The sequence below is a fragment of the Equus asinus genome, chromosome 11 (genome assembly GCF_041296235.1).
Source record: "Equus asinus isolate D_3611 breed Donkey chromosome 11, EquAss-T2T_v2, whole genome shotgun sequence".
NCBI lineage: Eukaryota > Metazoa > Chordata > Mammalia > Perissodactyla > Equidae > Equus > Equus asinus.
Genome location: NC_091800.1, coordinates 84474657 through 84489919, shown reverse-complemented (window position 1 = coordinate 84489919; position 15263 = coordinate 84474657). Strand labels below are relative to the sequence as shown.

Sequence of the window (15263 nt, the reverse complement as noted above, 5' to 3'; positions counted from 1 at the left end):
AGGGAACCGCGTGGTGAGATCCCCCGTGCCGGGCGTGGGCCGGTTCATCGAGAAGGCAGGCCAGGGCGCTGAGGCCTCTGTGAGGTTGGCACAGATGTTGGGGTCGCTTTGGGACTTGAGTTTCCGTGTAGATGGCTCGTGGTGTTGCTCTTGGGTTGAGAGGATAGGGGAGCAGGAGCGACCCCTTTGAAAAGACCAGCCGCAAAGAAGCTAGCGACCTGCTCGTGTCCCCTGAGTGACCATTAGGCTGTTTCCCGGTGCCGTGCGCCGCGGGCGCCTGTGAGCAGGTGACTCTGGGACCCGTCCCCCCCAGACGGAAGGACCCTCATGCTCTGCTTTGTTACCGTCGTTAACCTGCCGTCCAGAACAAGGACTCGGCCTTTCGGGGGAGGCACAGGATGGCCGAGAAACTGTCTGGATTATTCTAGTACTGTTCTTGTGGGGTTTAAAAATAGCTTTAAAAAAGAAACCTCACACAGTTTTCAACGTTGGCGTGATGCGGAAGTTCCTCTGGTGTTTGGAATGTGTTTGCATGTACGTGGATACACGTACTTACACACATATGCGTGGTGTGTTAGTTTCCCTGGGGCTGCGCGACAGGACCCCAGGCTGGGAGGCATAAACGCCGGGAATTGACTCTCTCACATCTGGAGGCCCGAAGTCGGAGAACAAGGTGCCACACGGCCACTGGTTCCTCCTGAGGCCGCCATGGGGACTGTCCGTGGCCTCCCACTCCTGGTGGCCTTTGGCGACCCTGGGCTCAGTCTCTGCCCCCACCTTCACGTGGCCTTCTCCCTCTGTGATGTCCCTGTGCCCACATTTATGGGTTGACAAAGGCTGGATTTTTCCCTTATCATTAGGGAAATACACATTTATTTTACAAAATACAGACAAGCGACAAAGAACATAGAGCACCTCAAACCCAGTTGCCGGCGACGACAGCGGCTCGCTGTGGCTGGGCCCCATGGCCGGGCTCTTTCTAGCCGCTTCTCTCAGCTGAGTCACACACGTCGAGCGTTTCGGCAACAGCGCCCTTTGGCAGGTGTGCCGAGAATCCCCTGAACAGCATCCGTCAGAGTTCTCTCTCGCCCCAGGTGTCAGACCGGGAGCCTTATGCTCTTGTGAAATGTGGCCACTGGTCTGGTCCCCCTCTGAGAGGGGTTTCCTGCTGCTGGCACGTATTAGAGCAATCTTTTTAGAAACCGCTCTTAAACTACGTTGAGCATACGGTTACCGTTGCTTGAAGGAGTCTTGGACTTAGTTTTCTAGGGCAGTTTTCAGAAGAGTTTCTCTTAACCGTTTTCTTCTTACCCTTTCATGTGGGCTTGACCAAATGCGTCACTGGGTGGCAGATTCTCCCTATCTCTGAAGTTCGACTGAAGTTCTAGAATTGTGCAATTTCGGGGGCAACGAGCAGCAGCCGAGCAGTGACAGGGCCCAGTGGGGTGAGCGCTCGGCCTGAGCTGGCGTCTCGTCCTCTGATTGCAGGGCATGAACTTTATCGCGGGATACCTGATTCTCATAACGAAGAACGAGGAGGAGTCCTTCTGGCTCCTGGATGCGCTCATCGGAAGGATCCTGCCCGGTATGTCGCGCTCTCCCCCGCTTGCCTTCGCCTTCCTGATCTGGTGCTGTCGCAGTGACTCAGCCGGCAGGTTGAGGTTTAGTTAAAATGCAGCTGAATTTGTTAGGCAGTTGAGGTTAACATCTTCTTGCAGCTGAGTTAAAGGGAAGAACGGGACCTAAGGTGACGGCTCCAGCTGGAGCCGCGGCCTCTCGGGCCCCGTGGAGCGTTCTTCGCTCTGCGTCCCAGAGCTGGAGTTTGGCTGAGGCCGTGTGCTTGGCCGTCCGCCCCTCGGCCTGTCCCGTTTGTGTGGAGACTCGTGGACTGTTGCTTGTCTTACTGACCACAGAATCTGGGAGAAGTGAGCTCGCTCCTGTGTGCGTGCTTGTTATTGAGTCCACAAAAGGTCGGATGGAGTGAAATGCTCGTCAGCCATTATTACTACTGTCATTAAGGTGAAAGTCATTCTTTTCATGCATTTCCACCTTTCTAGTTATTAATGAATATTCATTATTTTCATTAATTACAGATTAATTAATAAACAAGTCACTTACTAGTAAACAACTGCAATTTTTGTAATGCACAGTGTAGACCACAAGCCATGCAGTGGGACCACTTTGGGACGAGAATGGCCAGAACCAGTTCAGGTGGGAGGGGATGTGGGGCAGATACCACCTTCTACCCCTCCAGCTGTGACGGTGCTGATGGTCCCAGTGAGCTCACACGTGGCTCAGGACAAACACAGTTGCAAATCCTTGTGACCAATGGACGGGGAGGTTACGGGCTCCTTCAGGTGGGAGGAGCCCTGGGTCAGTCTTGTTTTCGGTGCCACCGAGTTTCCCGCCTCTTCCCCCCACCCCCACGCTTGCCCCCCTGAGTCAGGCTAGACCCACTCAGGACCACCAGGGAGAGCATCCAGAACCACCCAGGAGAGCTGGCCTCTGTCCGGGACTCTGTGTTGAAGACGTGAGGGGCGTGCACTGCAGCTTCTGCGTCGTGGGCACGTGGCACGTTTCAGGTTCCATGCTGAACTGCATCTACACTCTCCTTTAACCCTCAGCACAGCTGCACCACATGGACCCAACTACTGAGTCCATTTTATGGATGAGGACGCTAAGGCCTGGGTCCCAAGGCCGTGTGTGGCAGAGCCGGGTTCACACCCACGGCCACGTGAGACCCTGGCGTGTGCCTCGTGGACGAATAGCCTGAGTTAGAGATGGGGAGAGTCTGGAGGGACGGGGAAGCGAGGTCACTCCTCATGCTCTGTGGCCTGGGGAGCAAGCACACCAGAGACCAGACTGGGTGCAGCCGCCGCGAGGAAGGCAGGTGGAGAGGGCCCGCGTGCGGGAGAGGAGCCTGACTGGGGAGGAGCTCCAGCTGTCCTGCTTCCACGTGAGGGCCTGAGCTGCAGAGACGGGGGAGGATGAGGACGAGGACAAGGAGTTGAGACTCCCAGGGGAATAGCAACAGAGCTTCGTAGCTGCACCGTTTGCTACACTTACCTGCAAGGACTGGATTGGGATGAATCTTTGTTCCCAGGATCAATTCCAGACGCTATTCTGGGGGTTGGGCAAACATCAGAGGACCCGCTGCGGCAGGAGGTCAGACGGTGGACGGCAGCAACCACATCACCACCCACAGTGAGCAGGTGGAATACAGAGGGCATCAGAGGTGACAGTGTTGACTCAGAAAACAAAAAGCGAGGCTCCACACTGCCTCTAAGGTGGTAGTGTCATATGCAGACGTATTTTTAAGGCCATGAAATGTTGTTTCCTGTCATTATGAGGTTCCATCAAACTAAAGTGCAGTGCAGGCAAGTCTTGATTCAAAAACAAAATATCCAACTAAAAATGTTAGGACTGTGGGAGAATAGGGGATTATTCTTGGGATTGCAGAGCTGCTCAAAGGGCAAAAGGCAGCTGTATGTCATGTTCTCTGAATTCTTCGCACAAACTAGGTCATTCCAGTGCCACGGTCAACCTGCTTAGTTGTTTCTTTTTTAATTACACAGACAATGCACAGATGTATTCTTATTGTAAAAGTTCGGAAAATAGAGTACTGATTGTGGAACAAAGAGTGACCCTTCTCCTTCATTAGCCTACCCCTTTCTCTCCTACCCAGAGGCAGCTGTTGCTGTGCTGCCTTCAGCATGCGTGTGTCTTTCCAGAGTTCTTTGTGTGCATTTATGTAGCTACTTGCACATCAGCACATAAATGAAGGAGAGAATTAATGACAAGAAAACAAAGAACAATAGAAAAGATGAACTGAGACAAAAGCTGGTTCTTTGGAAAACGGTGCTAAAGTAGACAAACCTCTGGCAAGACTGATAAAGACAAATGGGTGAGGTATTTAGAAATGAAGGGGTGCTGTCACATGAGAGTCTGTAGATTTTTAAGAATCATCAAGAGATAAATGGATAATCTTGAGAAAAATGCAGCCTGACAAAGCTGGTTGGAGAGAAGGTGGAACGTCTGAATGGGCAGATGCACAGACATGCAGAAACTCCTCACAGACACTCAAAATCTCCTCCAACCTTGAAGGAACAGATAATTCCTGCTTTTTGTAAATCTTGCAGAAAATAGCAAAGGCTGAACTGCCCATCATCTGGGGGAGCCAGTGTGACCTCGCTGTCATGCAGCTCACCTCACTGACACACACAGTATGCACGTTCTAATTAAAATGATAATACTGCTATTAGTAACTTGAATCCAGTGATGACCACGGAGTATTTTTTTATCTAAAGAGAGTTTATCCCAGGAATGCAAGGATGGCTTAACCACACGGGAGAATCAGGGCAAAGCACAGCCACGCAGGCTTGAAGGAACGTTGGTGGGCTGTGACCCGGCTGTGGCGTCGACACGGTCTGGTGTGGGGCCACGGGTGGGGAAACAGTCGAGAGGCTGGAAATCAGTTTGTCTGCTGATCTTTGTATTGGAACTTGGTGTGTGAGATGTCTCAGTTAACGAGGAAAAGACAGACTGTTTAAAACGTCGGTGACAGTTGACTGTATGGAAGAAAACAGAATCAGACCCTCATTTCAATCCCAGATGGATTCAAGAGTTTTGTGAAAAAGCAAGACTTCGAAACTGAGAACAATGGATATAGAATACTTTCACGATGCTGGAGTAGGGAAGAAGTTCTTGAATAAAATGCAAAAAGTATAAAAGATGTGATTGATAATTTTAATTACCTTAAAACTAAAAACTAATTTTGGCACAAGATGTCATAAGCAAAGTAAAAATACAAGCTGTTTTGGAGAAGGTATCTGTGATCCACAAAATTAACATGTGAAGAGTTCCTAAAAATCTAGTGGAAAATTTGGTGAAGAATATGCCTAATAGGCGATTTACAGAACAGGAAACCTGAATGGCCAACAGAGTTAGAAAGAGCTGACGGGTTCTCTGGTGGGCAAGGAGGGGCACATCCAAACACTGAAGCGGGAGGTCAGAGCCTTCAGCACGGCCCCTCGGCGGCCACCGCCTCCAGGTGGGTGACAGCCGGATTTCAGAGCAGTGTAAATGGGGTGACAATCGGTGTTAAACTGAGCACATGTCGTGCTGCTGTCTCCTCACAAAGGAGGAACCGGAGGTGGAGAGAGTAGCTGGTACCAAGTCACGGACTCGTGGTCTCTGCCGCCCCACGCCACCTCCTGCCTACTGATGAGCCTTCCCTGGGCACCGCCACCTCTGGGAGCTTTAGTGTAGCTAACTTAGTTAGTGTAGCTGCCGCTTAATAGTCACTGCGACAAGGTCTACTCACAGGATTTCACTTCCACCCTCCAATGCCTCTCATGGTCCCAAGTCAACAGAAGGCCACTAGATGCTGTCTGTACGCACTGAACTTGTCCCCCGAACGTCCTCACACAGACCCCCAGCTCCCATGGACCTCCAGCTCTCGTGACACTGGGTGGCCTCCTCTGGGGCCGTTGGTGGCTGTCCCAATTAGTCACTGCTGAAACCAGGGCATCCAGCCAGCGGCGCAGGAGGCAAAGCAGACGTGGCCACTTTGTGGGGCGAGGAGGACTCCTGAGCTTGCTGAGAAGCCGGGGACCAGACCCTGACTCGCTGACCTGACCGAGGATGGAGGCGGCACCACTCGATCAAGTAATGAGTCAACACAATAAGGAACTGATGTATCTGCGTCCCAGAAAGCTGGTCTGACCTGTTTTCCTTTGAAAAAGGGAAACAGGCTGCTCATCATCACATACCCTGGGTCAGCCTCGAAGGTGTGGCCCAGATGAGGACCGATAAGGCTCTTTCTCGGGTGAGGCTCACAGCAGAGGTGGGAGGCGAGGACCACTGGACCCTGTCCGTTGCAGCCGCACCCGGGCAGGTGTTCCGCTTGTGCTCTGATGAACTGCCCTGTGGGGTCTCCCCTACCTTGAGTCATACCCCACTGCCTGCGCCCTATTCCTGTGGCACGGCGTTTGCCTTGTCACAGGCAGGCACTTCGTCCTGGGCTGACGAGCATCAGTGTTGGACTTAGACCACACAGGTCTAAGTGCCAGCCCTGGCGCTGACTACTCACGTGGCAGTAATGATCATGGGCAGGTTTCTACATCTGTGCCCCGCCCACAGCAGGGTCAGCCCTCCCAGGTGCTGACGCAGCCACCACGTCGCTTGCAAGGCAGGACTGCCCAGGAGGAGGTGACTTGGGCTCCAGGGGGCGAGGCCCATTTGGGGGCTGCTTAGGATGTTCCTGTGCACAGCCCAGCGCTGGCCGTGCCGTCTCTGGCTCACACAGCGGGCAGGGACGGCTGCAGGCAGGCCAGGGGTGCGGCTTGTCTGTCTTACAAAGTGTTCGAGGGCTCCAGCGGTCCTGCCCCTGAACCACTCAGGCCTGTGGCGGCTTGCGTGGGACTTCAAGGTCTCTATTTCTGGAAGCTGGTGTAAGCCGCTAACAGAGAAGGAGGTCGTGCTGTGCTGGCAGCTCAGCAAATCCCCTTAGCGCTCCTGTGCTCGAACCTGGCTCCCTCTGAGACATCACCGTCACTCAGAATTGGGTCGCCTGGCTCTCAGGACACTGAGAATCTGTGCTCCCTTCTCCCCAGCTGGACCAGAATGTTGCTCTTAAAATTAAAACGTCGAGAGAGGGAGAAAGAGAGATGCAAAGTAAGGATATGAGAGGGAAGAATATTTTGTAACTGAATTGGCTTCTATTAAATTATTTTCCAGGTATTTTAGTATTAAACGTAGTTTACTGTATACTAGTCTTTAAAAATTAGTAACATGAGCACAATATCATGCCAATATTCATAATGATTCTATTTTAACCAAAATAATTGATTAACAGGGACCCCTGGTCCCTTTGCCGTGGTGAGTGACCGTGGTGAACACGGGTGGCAGGACGAGATGCTGTGTTTGGCACAGGATGTGTGTGCTAGATTTCCTATTACATAGATTATTTACTGAATTTTTTAGATCAAAAATTAAGCATTAAAGTTTGTTGCAACATGTCACATTAACAAGCTAGAAAGTTCTTGGTAAGACAAACGTCCATTCAGCAGGTAACGCCCTGTTGAAAGTGTCGGTCTGTCTGTCCCTCTGAGCACATGGTCACAGAGCTGTGCGCACTGCCGGCTGCTGGCTGCCGGCTGGTTGGGTGGGAGGAGCAGAGTGGCTGTGAGGTCCCCTTAGCGGGTCCCGCTTTCTGAGGCCCCCAAGCCATTAAGTGGAGTAAAAGGACTTTCTCCCAGTTAAGCCGTCAGCCCTCGTTGGGAATGAGGAGAGATATTCAGACTAAACGTGGCCTCTGCCTTCTGTGTTGTGTGGGGACGTCAGCTCCTCCTGGAATCTGGTAAAAGCAATGATGCGTCCTCGCCCTCCAGCTGGAGCGTGTGGCAGTCACACGAGCGCGAGGAGAGCTTCCAGCAGCTGCACATGCTGACGTCCCTGCGCCCTGAGCACACGCGTGAGGGGGCACAGCATCTGAAGGCCCGTCAGCCGGGGGCCAGCGAAGCGGGTCCCAGCCCCTCCCTGCGGAGGCGCCAGCCATGGGGGCCCCACGGCACGGTCAGAGGGGCCGGAGGTTTGCAAAGGGAAGAGCAACACCTTTTGCAGGGTTTCACAGCAGGGTCCCGTCGGCGGGACAAGTGCGCGTGTCCATAGTGTCAGACGCACACCGGGTTCACTTGCGGCTGGACCCTTGTCCTCAGCCCAGCAGCCCCCGCCCTGTGGTGGCCTCTTGCTCCCAGGAGGGAGCTCGCCGTCAGGCAGTGCTGGCCCTGCCTGCGCCCGTGCCTGTCCCCATGGCCTCCCTTAGCCCGGGCAGGCAGAGCCCCAGCTGCTGAAGGCCATTGAGATGGCCACGTGGCCATGGCTGCTGGACTCTCCCTCAGTGGGGATGACGGGAAACGGCAGCTGTCGCCTGCAGATTTTAAACGGTTGTATTTTTATGTGTTAAAATACATATAACATAAAATTTACCATCCTAACCACTCTTTTTTTTCTTTTTTTGGGTGAGGAAGACTGTTGCTGAGCTAACATCTGTAGCAGTCTTCCTCTCTTGTATGTGGGACACTTCCACAGCATGAATTAATGAGCCATGTGTAGGTCTGTACCCGGGATCCGAACCTGTGAACCCCAGGCCGCCAGAGCAGAGCATGTGAACTTAACCGTTGGACCACTGGGCCGGTCTCATCGTAACCGTTTTTCAGTGCAGTTCCATGGCATTAAGTACATTCATATTGTTGTGCAACCATCACCACACTCCATCTCCAGAACTTTCATTGTCCCAAACTGAAACTCTGTCCCCGTTAAACGCTCACTCCCCGTCTCCTCCCCTCCCCTGGCCCCTGGCCCCACCGTCTACTTCCTGTCTGTGAACTTGATTCCTTTACGGACCTCATAGAAGTATTTGTATTTTGTGACTGGTTTTTTTTTCACTCAGCATGATGTCCCCAAGCTCCATCCATGTTGTAGCGGGTGTCAGGATTTCCTTCCTAATTTAAAGATTTTATTTTCCTCCTTCTCCCCAAAGCCCCTGGTACATAGTTGTATATTTTTAGTTGTGGGTCCCTCCAGCTGTGGCATGTGGGACACCACCCCAGCATGGCCATGTCCGCACCTAGGATCCAAACCAGCGAAACCCTGGGCCGCCAAAGCAGAGTGCACCAGCTTAACCACTCCACATGGGGCCAGCCCCAGAATTTCCTTCCTTTTTAAGGCTGAATAATATCTCATTGTGTGGACGGACACATTCTGTTTCTCCGTCACCCGTAGGTGGACGCTCGGTTGTGCACATCTTTTGGTGGGTGTGAATAATGCTGCTCTGAAGGTGGGCATGTGAACATCCCTGCTTCCCACCAGCAGGGCCTTGCTGTCCAGAGCTCGGGGGCCCCTGGGGCCTCGCTTTGGGAGTCGCTCCCAGGAGGCCCCGCCTCGGCACAGCTCAGCCTCCTGCCTGGGTCCTCTAACCTTGCCTCCTCTTCTGGGAAGGATCCTCCGCAGAGAGCCCTGTCTTCTGTCCCCGGCTAAGCAGGAAGGAGGGACGAGGCTGTTGGGGGCTGTGGTTTGTGGAGCGACTGACGCAGGTTTCTTGGTTTCTCATCTTGTCCCCTTGGCAGATTACTACAGCCCCGCGATGCTGGGCCTGAAGACGGACCAGGAGGTCCTGGGGGAGCTGGTGAGGACCAAGCTGCCAGCAGTGGCGGCCCTGATGGATGGGCACGGTGTCCTGTGGACCCTGCTTGTGTCTCGATGGTTCATCTGCCTGTTCGTGGACATCCTGCCCGTGGAGGTGAGCGTGGCGCACGGCTCGCTCAGACCGGGGCCGCTGGGGCCGTCGTGCAGTGATGCTGTGCCTGTCTGTCTCTCTGCAGACGGTGCTTCGGATCTGGGACTGTTTGTTCAATGAAGGCTCGAAGATTATCTTCCGGGTGGCCCTGACCCTGATTAAGCAACACCAGGCTTTGATTTTGGAAGCCACCAGTTTCGCAGACGTTTGTGAAAAGTTCAAGGAGCTCACCAGAGGGAGGTTTGTGACCGAGTGCCACACCTTCATGCAGGTGAGTGTCGGGGCTCAGCGTGCGCTGCGCTCTGCTGCTGCCTTCGGCCTGCGAGGCAGGTGCCCTGGCTCTGCCTGTCTGGCACGGCGACTGTCCCTGTGTTCCCTCCAGACCTCTGCCTCCGAGGTCCCCTTCACCCCACCCTCGCAAGCAGCCCCTTCTAGGCCCGCCTTCCCCCGGAGCCTGGGGCCGACTGGCAGACCGGTGGTGACCACCCACCTGGAGCCCAGTGGCTGTTCCCCAGCTCCCGTGCCATAGGCCCTGAGGACGGCAGGGCCCAGTGCCACCGGGAACCCCTGCAGGCCCAGTCCAGGCACACTGGGTCGAAGCAGCTGGGGCAGAACCGGTCTCGCTGGCACTGCAGTCTCTCCCAGGCCTGGGAGGTGGCGGGGTCCCCTGAGTCAAGGCGTGGTGCGGGGCCTCCGTCTGCTGTCCCCTCCTGGGGCCCTTCCCAAGCTGCGCCGCGTTTCCAGTCTCAGGGCTTTCCTGATCACCGCCTGTGGTAGGGCCATCTCTCCTCGGCCCGACCACTGTCGACTTCTCACCTGGCCCTGCTGGGGTCGCAGTGTCTGTTGCCGGTACCCCCGGAAGGGCAGCTCCCCAGCCAGGGGCCTCCCCACTGGGACTGGGCCTGGCGCAGGCTGTGTAGACGACTTGGATCCGCTGAGTGAAGGAAGTGGGAGCTGCGTCCGACAGGAGGATGAGGCTGCGGAGGCTGGAGAGGCAGGTTGTAGGTGGACTAGTGGGAAGAGGGCGAGAGCCTGGAAACAAAGGCTGAAGCCGGAAGGACCCTGGCGGGAGGGGATGCTGGCGCCTGAGCAGCCTTGAGCGCAGATGCCTGGCTTGTCTTGTGTCTCATCTTTCCGTTTGAAATACTGACCAGTTCAGAAGAGGCAACAGAGGCACAGACAGCTGGGGCCTCGTGAAGCATTATTCCCACGCCCGGGAGGGCCAGGTGATGCTCGCCTCCTGGGAGCAGCAGCCACTGTGCTGAGGCGGCTTGGCCTGGGGGCGTGTCAGGCGACTGAGGGGCAGCCTTCTGACGGCTGGGGCTGGCTTAGGAAGAATCGAGGCCACTGAGCCAGAGCGTGCGGCCTGAGCTGCTCCACGCCGCTCTGGAAGCGAGGTGCGGGTGCGAGGCGGCTCCAGGGAGCAGCGTGGGCGGAGTGGAGGAAACCCCGGCCTCTGCCCCTGGCTCCATTAAGGGACGGGGTTCCGCCCCCCGCCAGCCTTGGGAAGAACAGGACGACCTCCTGTTTCGCTGCCGTGGCGGGGACATGCAGTCACCAGGCTCCGGTGTCCTCTGAATGGCAGGCAGGTGGGTGTGAGCGCTGACATTCCAGCCATGCTCACCCGCCAGCGGCTGTGACAAACAGAAGGTCACGATGACGGATGAGACAAGTGGGAGATCTGTCAGCAGCCCGTTCAGAGGCTTGCCAGGTGGAACTGGCACCCCTCACCGTGACAGAATGAGTCCTCCACGAGGGGCGGCTTCTCTGTCCTAGGAAGTCTTCAGGACACTGGTGCCCCTCAGTGAGGGTGTCACAGGGAAATTGCAGCAGCAGACGGCGGGAGGGAGCTCTCCCAGGCCATCAGCGTGCCTGTTCTGTGCGTCCAGGAGCTCGCAGGCCGACACTGAATCACAGGCCTTTCCACACGACCGCTGACTGGCTTCATGGTCCCTTTAGACTCGGTTTCCTCATTAATATCGGGAGGAGATCATAATAGTTCCTGCATGCTACGGTTACTGAGTGCTTTTAGTTTTAATGAGATAGAATTCCCATATCATAAAATTCACCCTTGTAACATGTACATTCAAAGATGGGACAAGTACCATCACTATCTAGTTCCAGAACATTCTCATCACCCCAAAAGTGAACCTGTACTTCCTCCCTTCCCGCTGGCAGCCACCAGTCTACTTTCTGTCCCCGTGGATTTGCCCGTCAACGTGTCAACAGTGACTTTGTGTGTCCAGCTTCTCACTCCGCGCGTGCTGTCACGGTGGTCAGGTTCTGACGGGCGTCGTCTGTCGCCGTGTTGAGTGAGTCCCCGCACACAGGAAGCGCTCAGGGAGCGCCCGAGCTTGTAAAGTGCGAGAGGCAGCGCAGCGACAGGTCTCCTGCCCGTGGGCCAGCTGCAGGAGGACGGCCGACCACGGCGGGGCTTTGCAGGGCTTCTGCCCGAAGGTGCTCTGGGCCCTGAGCGCTGAGCAGGCTCGAGGGAAGCACAGAGGGTCCCGGGGGCACTAGGCGGGTTCCACCAGTCTGCCCACATCGAAACAGAAAGGCTGTGTGTCATCGACAGAGTGGATGGAGCCACATGAGGGGAGCTGGCCGGGAGGCGGCTCCGGACAGTGGGTCCTGCTTTCTCAGTGACCTCTACAAGGTCAGGGCTGTGTTTCTGTATCAAACACATCAGCACAGACCTCCTTGAAGTCCTCACAGGAACATCTAGAATTTCCTGGAGAATAAACGCGGCGGCCTCCCATCGGAGCTCAGTGCAAGGTAGCGGGACACGGACAGCTGAACACAGGGGTCCGGGCCCACGGCAGAGGACTGGATTTACTTCCCACATTTCAGGGATGCAGGCATTGCCACGTAACTGCTCTACTCCAACCGTGGGTGATGCGTGTCACGGACCTACCGAAGAATTTCTGAAATGAAATTTCTTTAAGAAAAACCTATTATAATGCTAGCCTTACACTTGGCCTAATTTATAACCGTGGATTTCTCAGTGGTAACTGCACAAATGATTATTAAATTATTATGCATGAAGGACGCGATGGTGCGTTTCCCGGTCTAAAATGTTAGTTCTCATGCTGGTCACGCGCCAGCCTCTGGAGCTCCAGGCTGTGGCCGCCTCCGCTGGCGCCCTGTGCTGCCTCAGTCCCTCCCCACGTCCCTCCCTGAAGCACCATCTTTTCTCCTCATCGTGGGGTGGTTCCTCACTTGCTAGAAATGACTCTGAGTCTCTTCCTGCTTCCACTCCTCAAATCTGGTTTCTCACAGCCCTGACTGGCTTCAGAGCTGCTACAGGGCATGACAGTTAAAGGGTCAAAGCTGCAAGAACAGAGCTCAGGCGACAGAAGCAGAAACAGGCAAACAGGACGACCTCGAACTTAAAGACTCCCGCACAGCAAAGGAAATGCGAAACCTGCAGAAAGGGAGAAGATTTTTGCAAACCATGCATCTGATAAGGGGTTAATATCCAGAATATATGAAGAACTACAACTCAACAGCAAAAAAGCAGATAATTCCATTTAAAAATAGGCAAAGGACTGAACAGACATTTCTCCAAAGAAGACATACCAATGGCCAACAAGCCCATAAAAAGATGCTCAGTATCACTGGTCATGAGGGAAATGCAAATCAGAACCACGTGAGATACTGCCTCACACCCACTAGGATGGTCACTGTCAAGAACAGAACAGAACAAGTGCTGGTGAGGATGTGCTGGTGAGGATGTGGAGAGACTGGAAGCTTTGTCCACTGCTGGTGGGAATGTAAAATACTGCAGCCACTGTGGAAAAGAGTATGGCAGTTCCTCAGAAAATTAAACAGAATTACCATAGGTCCAGCAATTCCACTTCCGAGTATTTACCCAAAAGAACTGAAAGGAGGGACTTGAACACATATTTGTACACCTATGTGCATAGCTAGATTATTCCCAATAGCCAAGATGTGGAATAAACCCAACTGCCCATCAACAGACAAGTGGATAAATATGCAATGGACCGTTACTCAGCATTTTTATAGAGGAAGGGAATTCTAACACAGGCACAACATGGCGGAACCTCGACATTATACTGACACAAGCCAGTCACAAAAGACAAATGCTGTAGGGTTCCACTTACACGAGGGACAGAGAGGAGCCCAGTTCAGACACAGAGTAGATGGTGGTGCCGGGGGCTGAGGGATGGGGACTCAGGGTTTAGTGGGGAAAGTTTCCGTTTGGGGAGATGGAAGACTTGTGGAGATCTGATACACAGCAGTGTGAATAGTTAACCTTGCTGAACTGCACACTTAGAAATGGTGAAGATGGTAAATTTATAGTATGTGGGTTTTACTACAATAAAAAAAACAACTAAAACAGAAATTGGACAAGATGCTACCTGATTTTAATTCCAAGGGCTTGGAGCCCATGACTTCAGAATCTGACATGTTTACTTTATGGATTTGATTCAAAACTTTTAAAAGTGCAAAAGGGGGCAAGGAAACGTGGCCACAGAAGAGCACAGGTCGTGTTTGCTCACTGCGCGAACATCGGAGCATCCGAGAAGACAGCCGCTGGGACCTGCTACGCAGCGAGGTCCTGCCTCATGTTCACGCTCGCCTGGAACGAACGCTTGCCTGAACGGGTACACGCCTGTGTCCAGAGCTCCCTTCGCGCCCTCTGTGCTGTGGGATGTCCCTCACCGTTGACTGAAGACCAAACAATGTGTCCGCACAGTTGGAATGGCGCGTGCCGCTCCTGTGACGCGTTTCAGAACACGATCCAGCGCTTCACAGCTCTCGTTCATGAGCGAATGTCTGTGTGGCTGGGCAGGGTCTAGCCTTGCTGCTGGTGGAGGTAACGAGACACTCAAGCCCCGCGGTGGCTCCCCTCCCGCCAGCTGGCCTTTGGGGCCTGCTGCTAAAACGGATGGCTGCGTGTGTGGGGCCGGGGCCCTCCTGGGGCTGTGTGGGAGGGTCTGGTGGCTCCCCTCTGAGTGGTGTCTGTGGTGGGTACTCATTGTGTTGCAGTCCCACTCTTTGATTTTGAAAAGGGTCTAAAGGAAACAGGTGACCTTTTCTTCATTCAGGTGATTGGTTTAATACTGTCAGGCAGCCAACCTGCAGCCCTGGGTCCCCAGGGCAGGAACGGGACACAGCAAACTGGGGGTGTCCACCCGGCTGGGGACTCGGGCGTCTTTGGTCTGTCTGTCTGTCTGCCACAGTCTAGTGTTGAACAGGGGACAGCTAAGGTAAAAGTGTGTTGTTGGCTGGTTTGTTCTTAAACTCACTCCATTTCTGTCCCAGAAGATCTTCTCCGAGCCGGGCAGCTTGTCCACGAGCACCATCACCAGGCTCCGGGAGCGCTGCAGGGCCAAGCTGCTGGCGCAGGGGTGACGAGTGCCTCCTGCACTGACCAGTTTCTACCACTCGTCTTAAAGTCCTGTACATAGTCAATGTGTCCACACCGGAGTTGTGAAATTTTTATAAGACCGATTTAAAATTGTCATTCTGTAACTCTTTGATTATGAGCTATGAAGTCATGAATTTCTAAAAATATATTTTTACCTGAAACATGGATAATATATAAAATGTGAGATGCGTGTTTGTATTTAACAAAGTATGTCAACACCTATGAGTTTGTGATTATCGGCTTCTCAGTGGATTCAAAGTTAAAACCAAAGCAGTGAGCTGCTGTCAGTGTTCTTAGTTCCTCTCTGTGGCGTTTGTTAACCTTTGGGCGAGGTCTGTGCACATAGCAAGTGACTCCTCTTTAGAAAGGAAATTTTTTTTTTTTCATTAATGTTATGATAGATTACAACCTTGTGAGATTTCAGTTGTACATTTTTGTTAGTCATGTTGTGGGTACCCCATTTCCCCCTTTGTGCCCTCCCCCCACCCCCCCCCTTTTCTCTGGTAACCACAGATCAGATCTCCTTGTCAATACACTAACTTCCACCTATGAGTGGAGTCATATAGAGTT

At 53.7% G+C, this 15263-nt stretch overlaps 1 protein-coding gene across 2 annotated transcripts in view; it reads left to right on the top strand.

Moving 5' to 3' along the window:
• The window catches only part of GRTP1 (growth hormone regulated TBC protein 1), a 27842-nt gene extending 12579 nt beyond the window's left edge, over window positions 1-15263 (top strand). Inside the window, exons 5-8 of one of the 2 annotated variants that reach the window (XM_044779661.2) lie at window positions 1489-1585; window positions 9129-9301; window positions 9384-9569; window positions 14591-15263. In XM_044779661.2, coding sequence (XP_044635596.1) covers window positions 1489-1585; window positions 9129-9301; window positions 9384-9569; window positions 14591-14677 — 543 coding nt within the window. In that variant the 3' untranslated portion in view covers window positions 14678-15263. Of the gene's footprint in view, window positions 1-1488; window positions 1586-9128; window positions 9302-9383; window positions 9570-14587 lie in introns of both variants that reach the window. The other variant, XM_044779660.2, reaches the window with a different exon arrangement.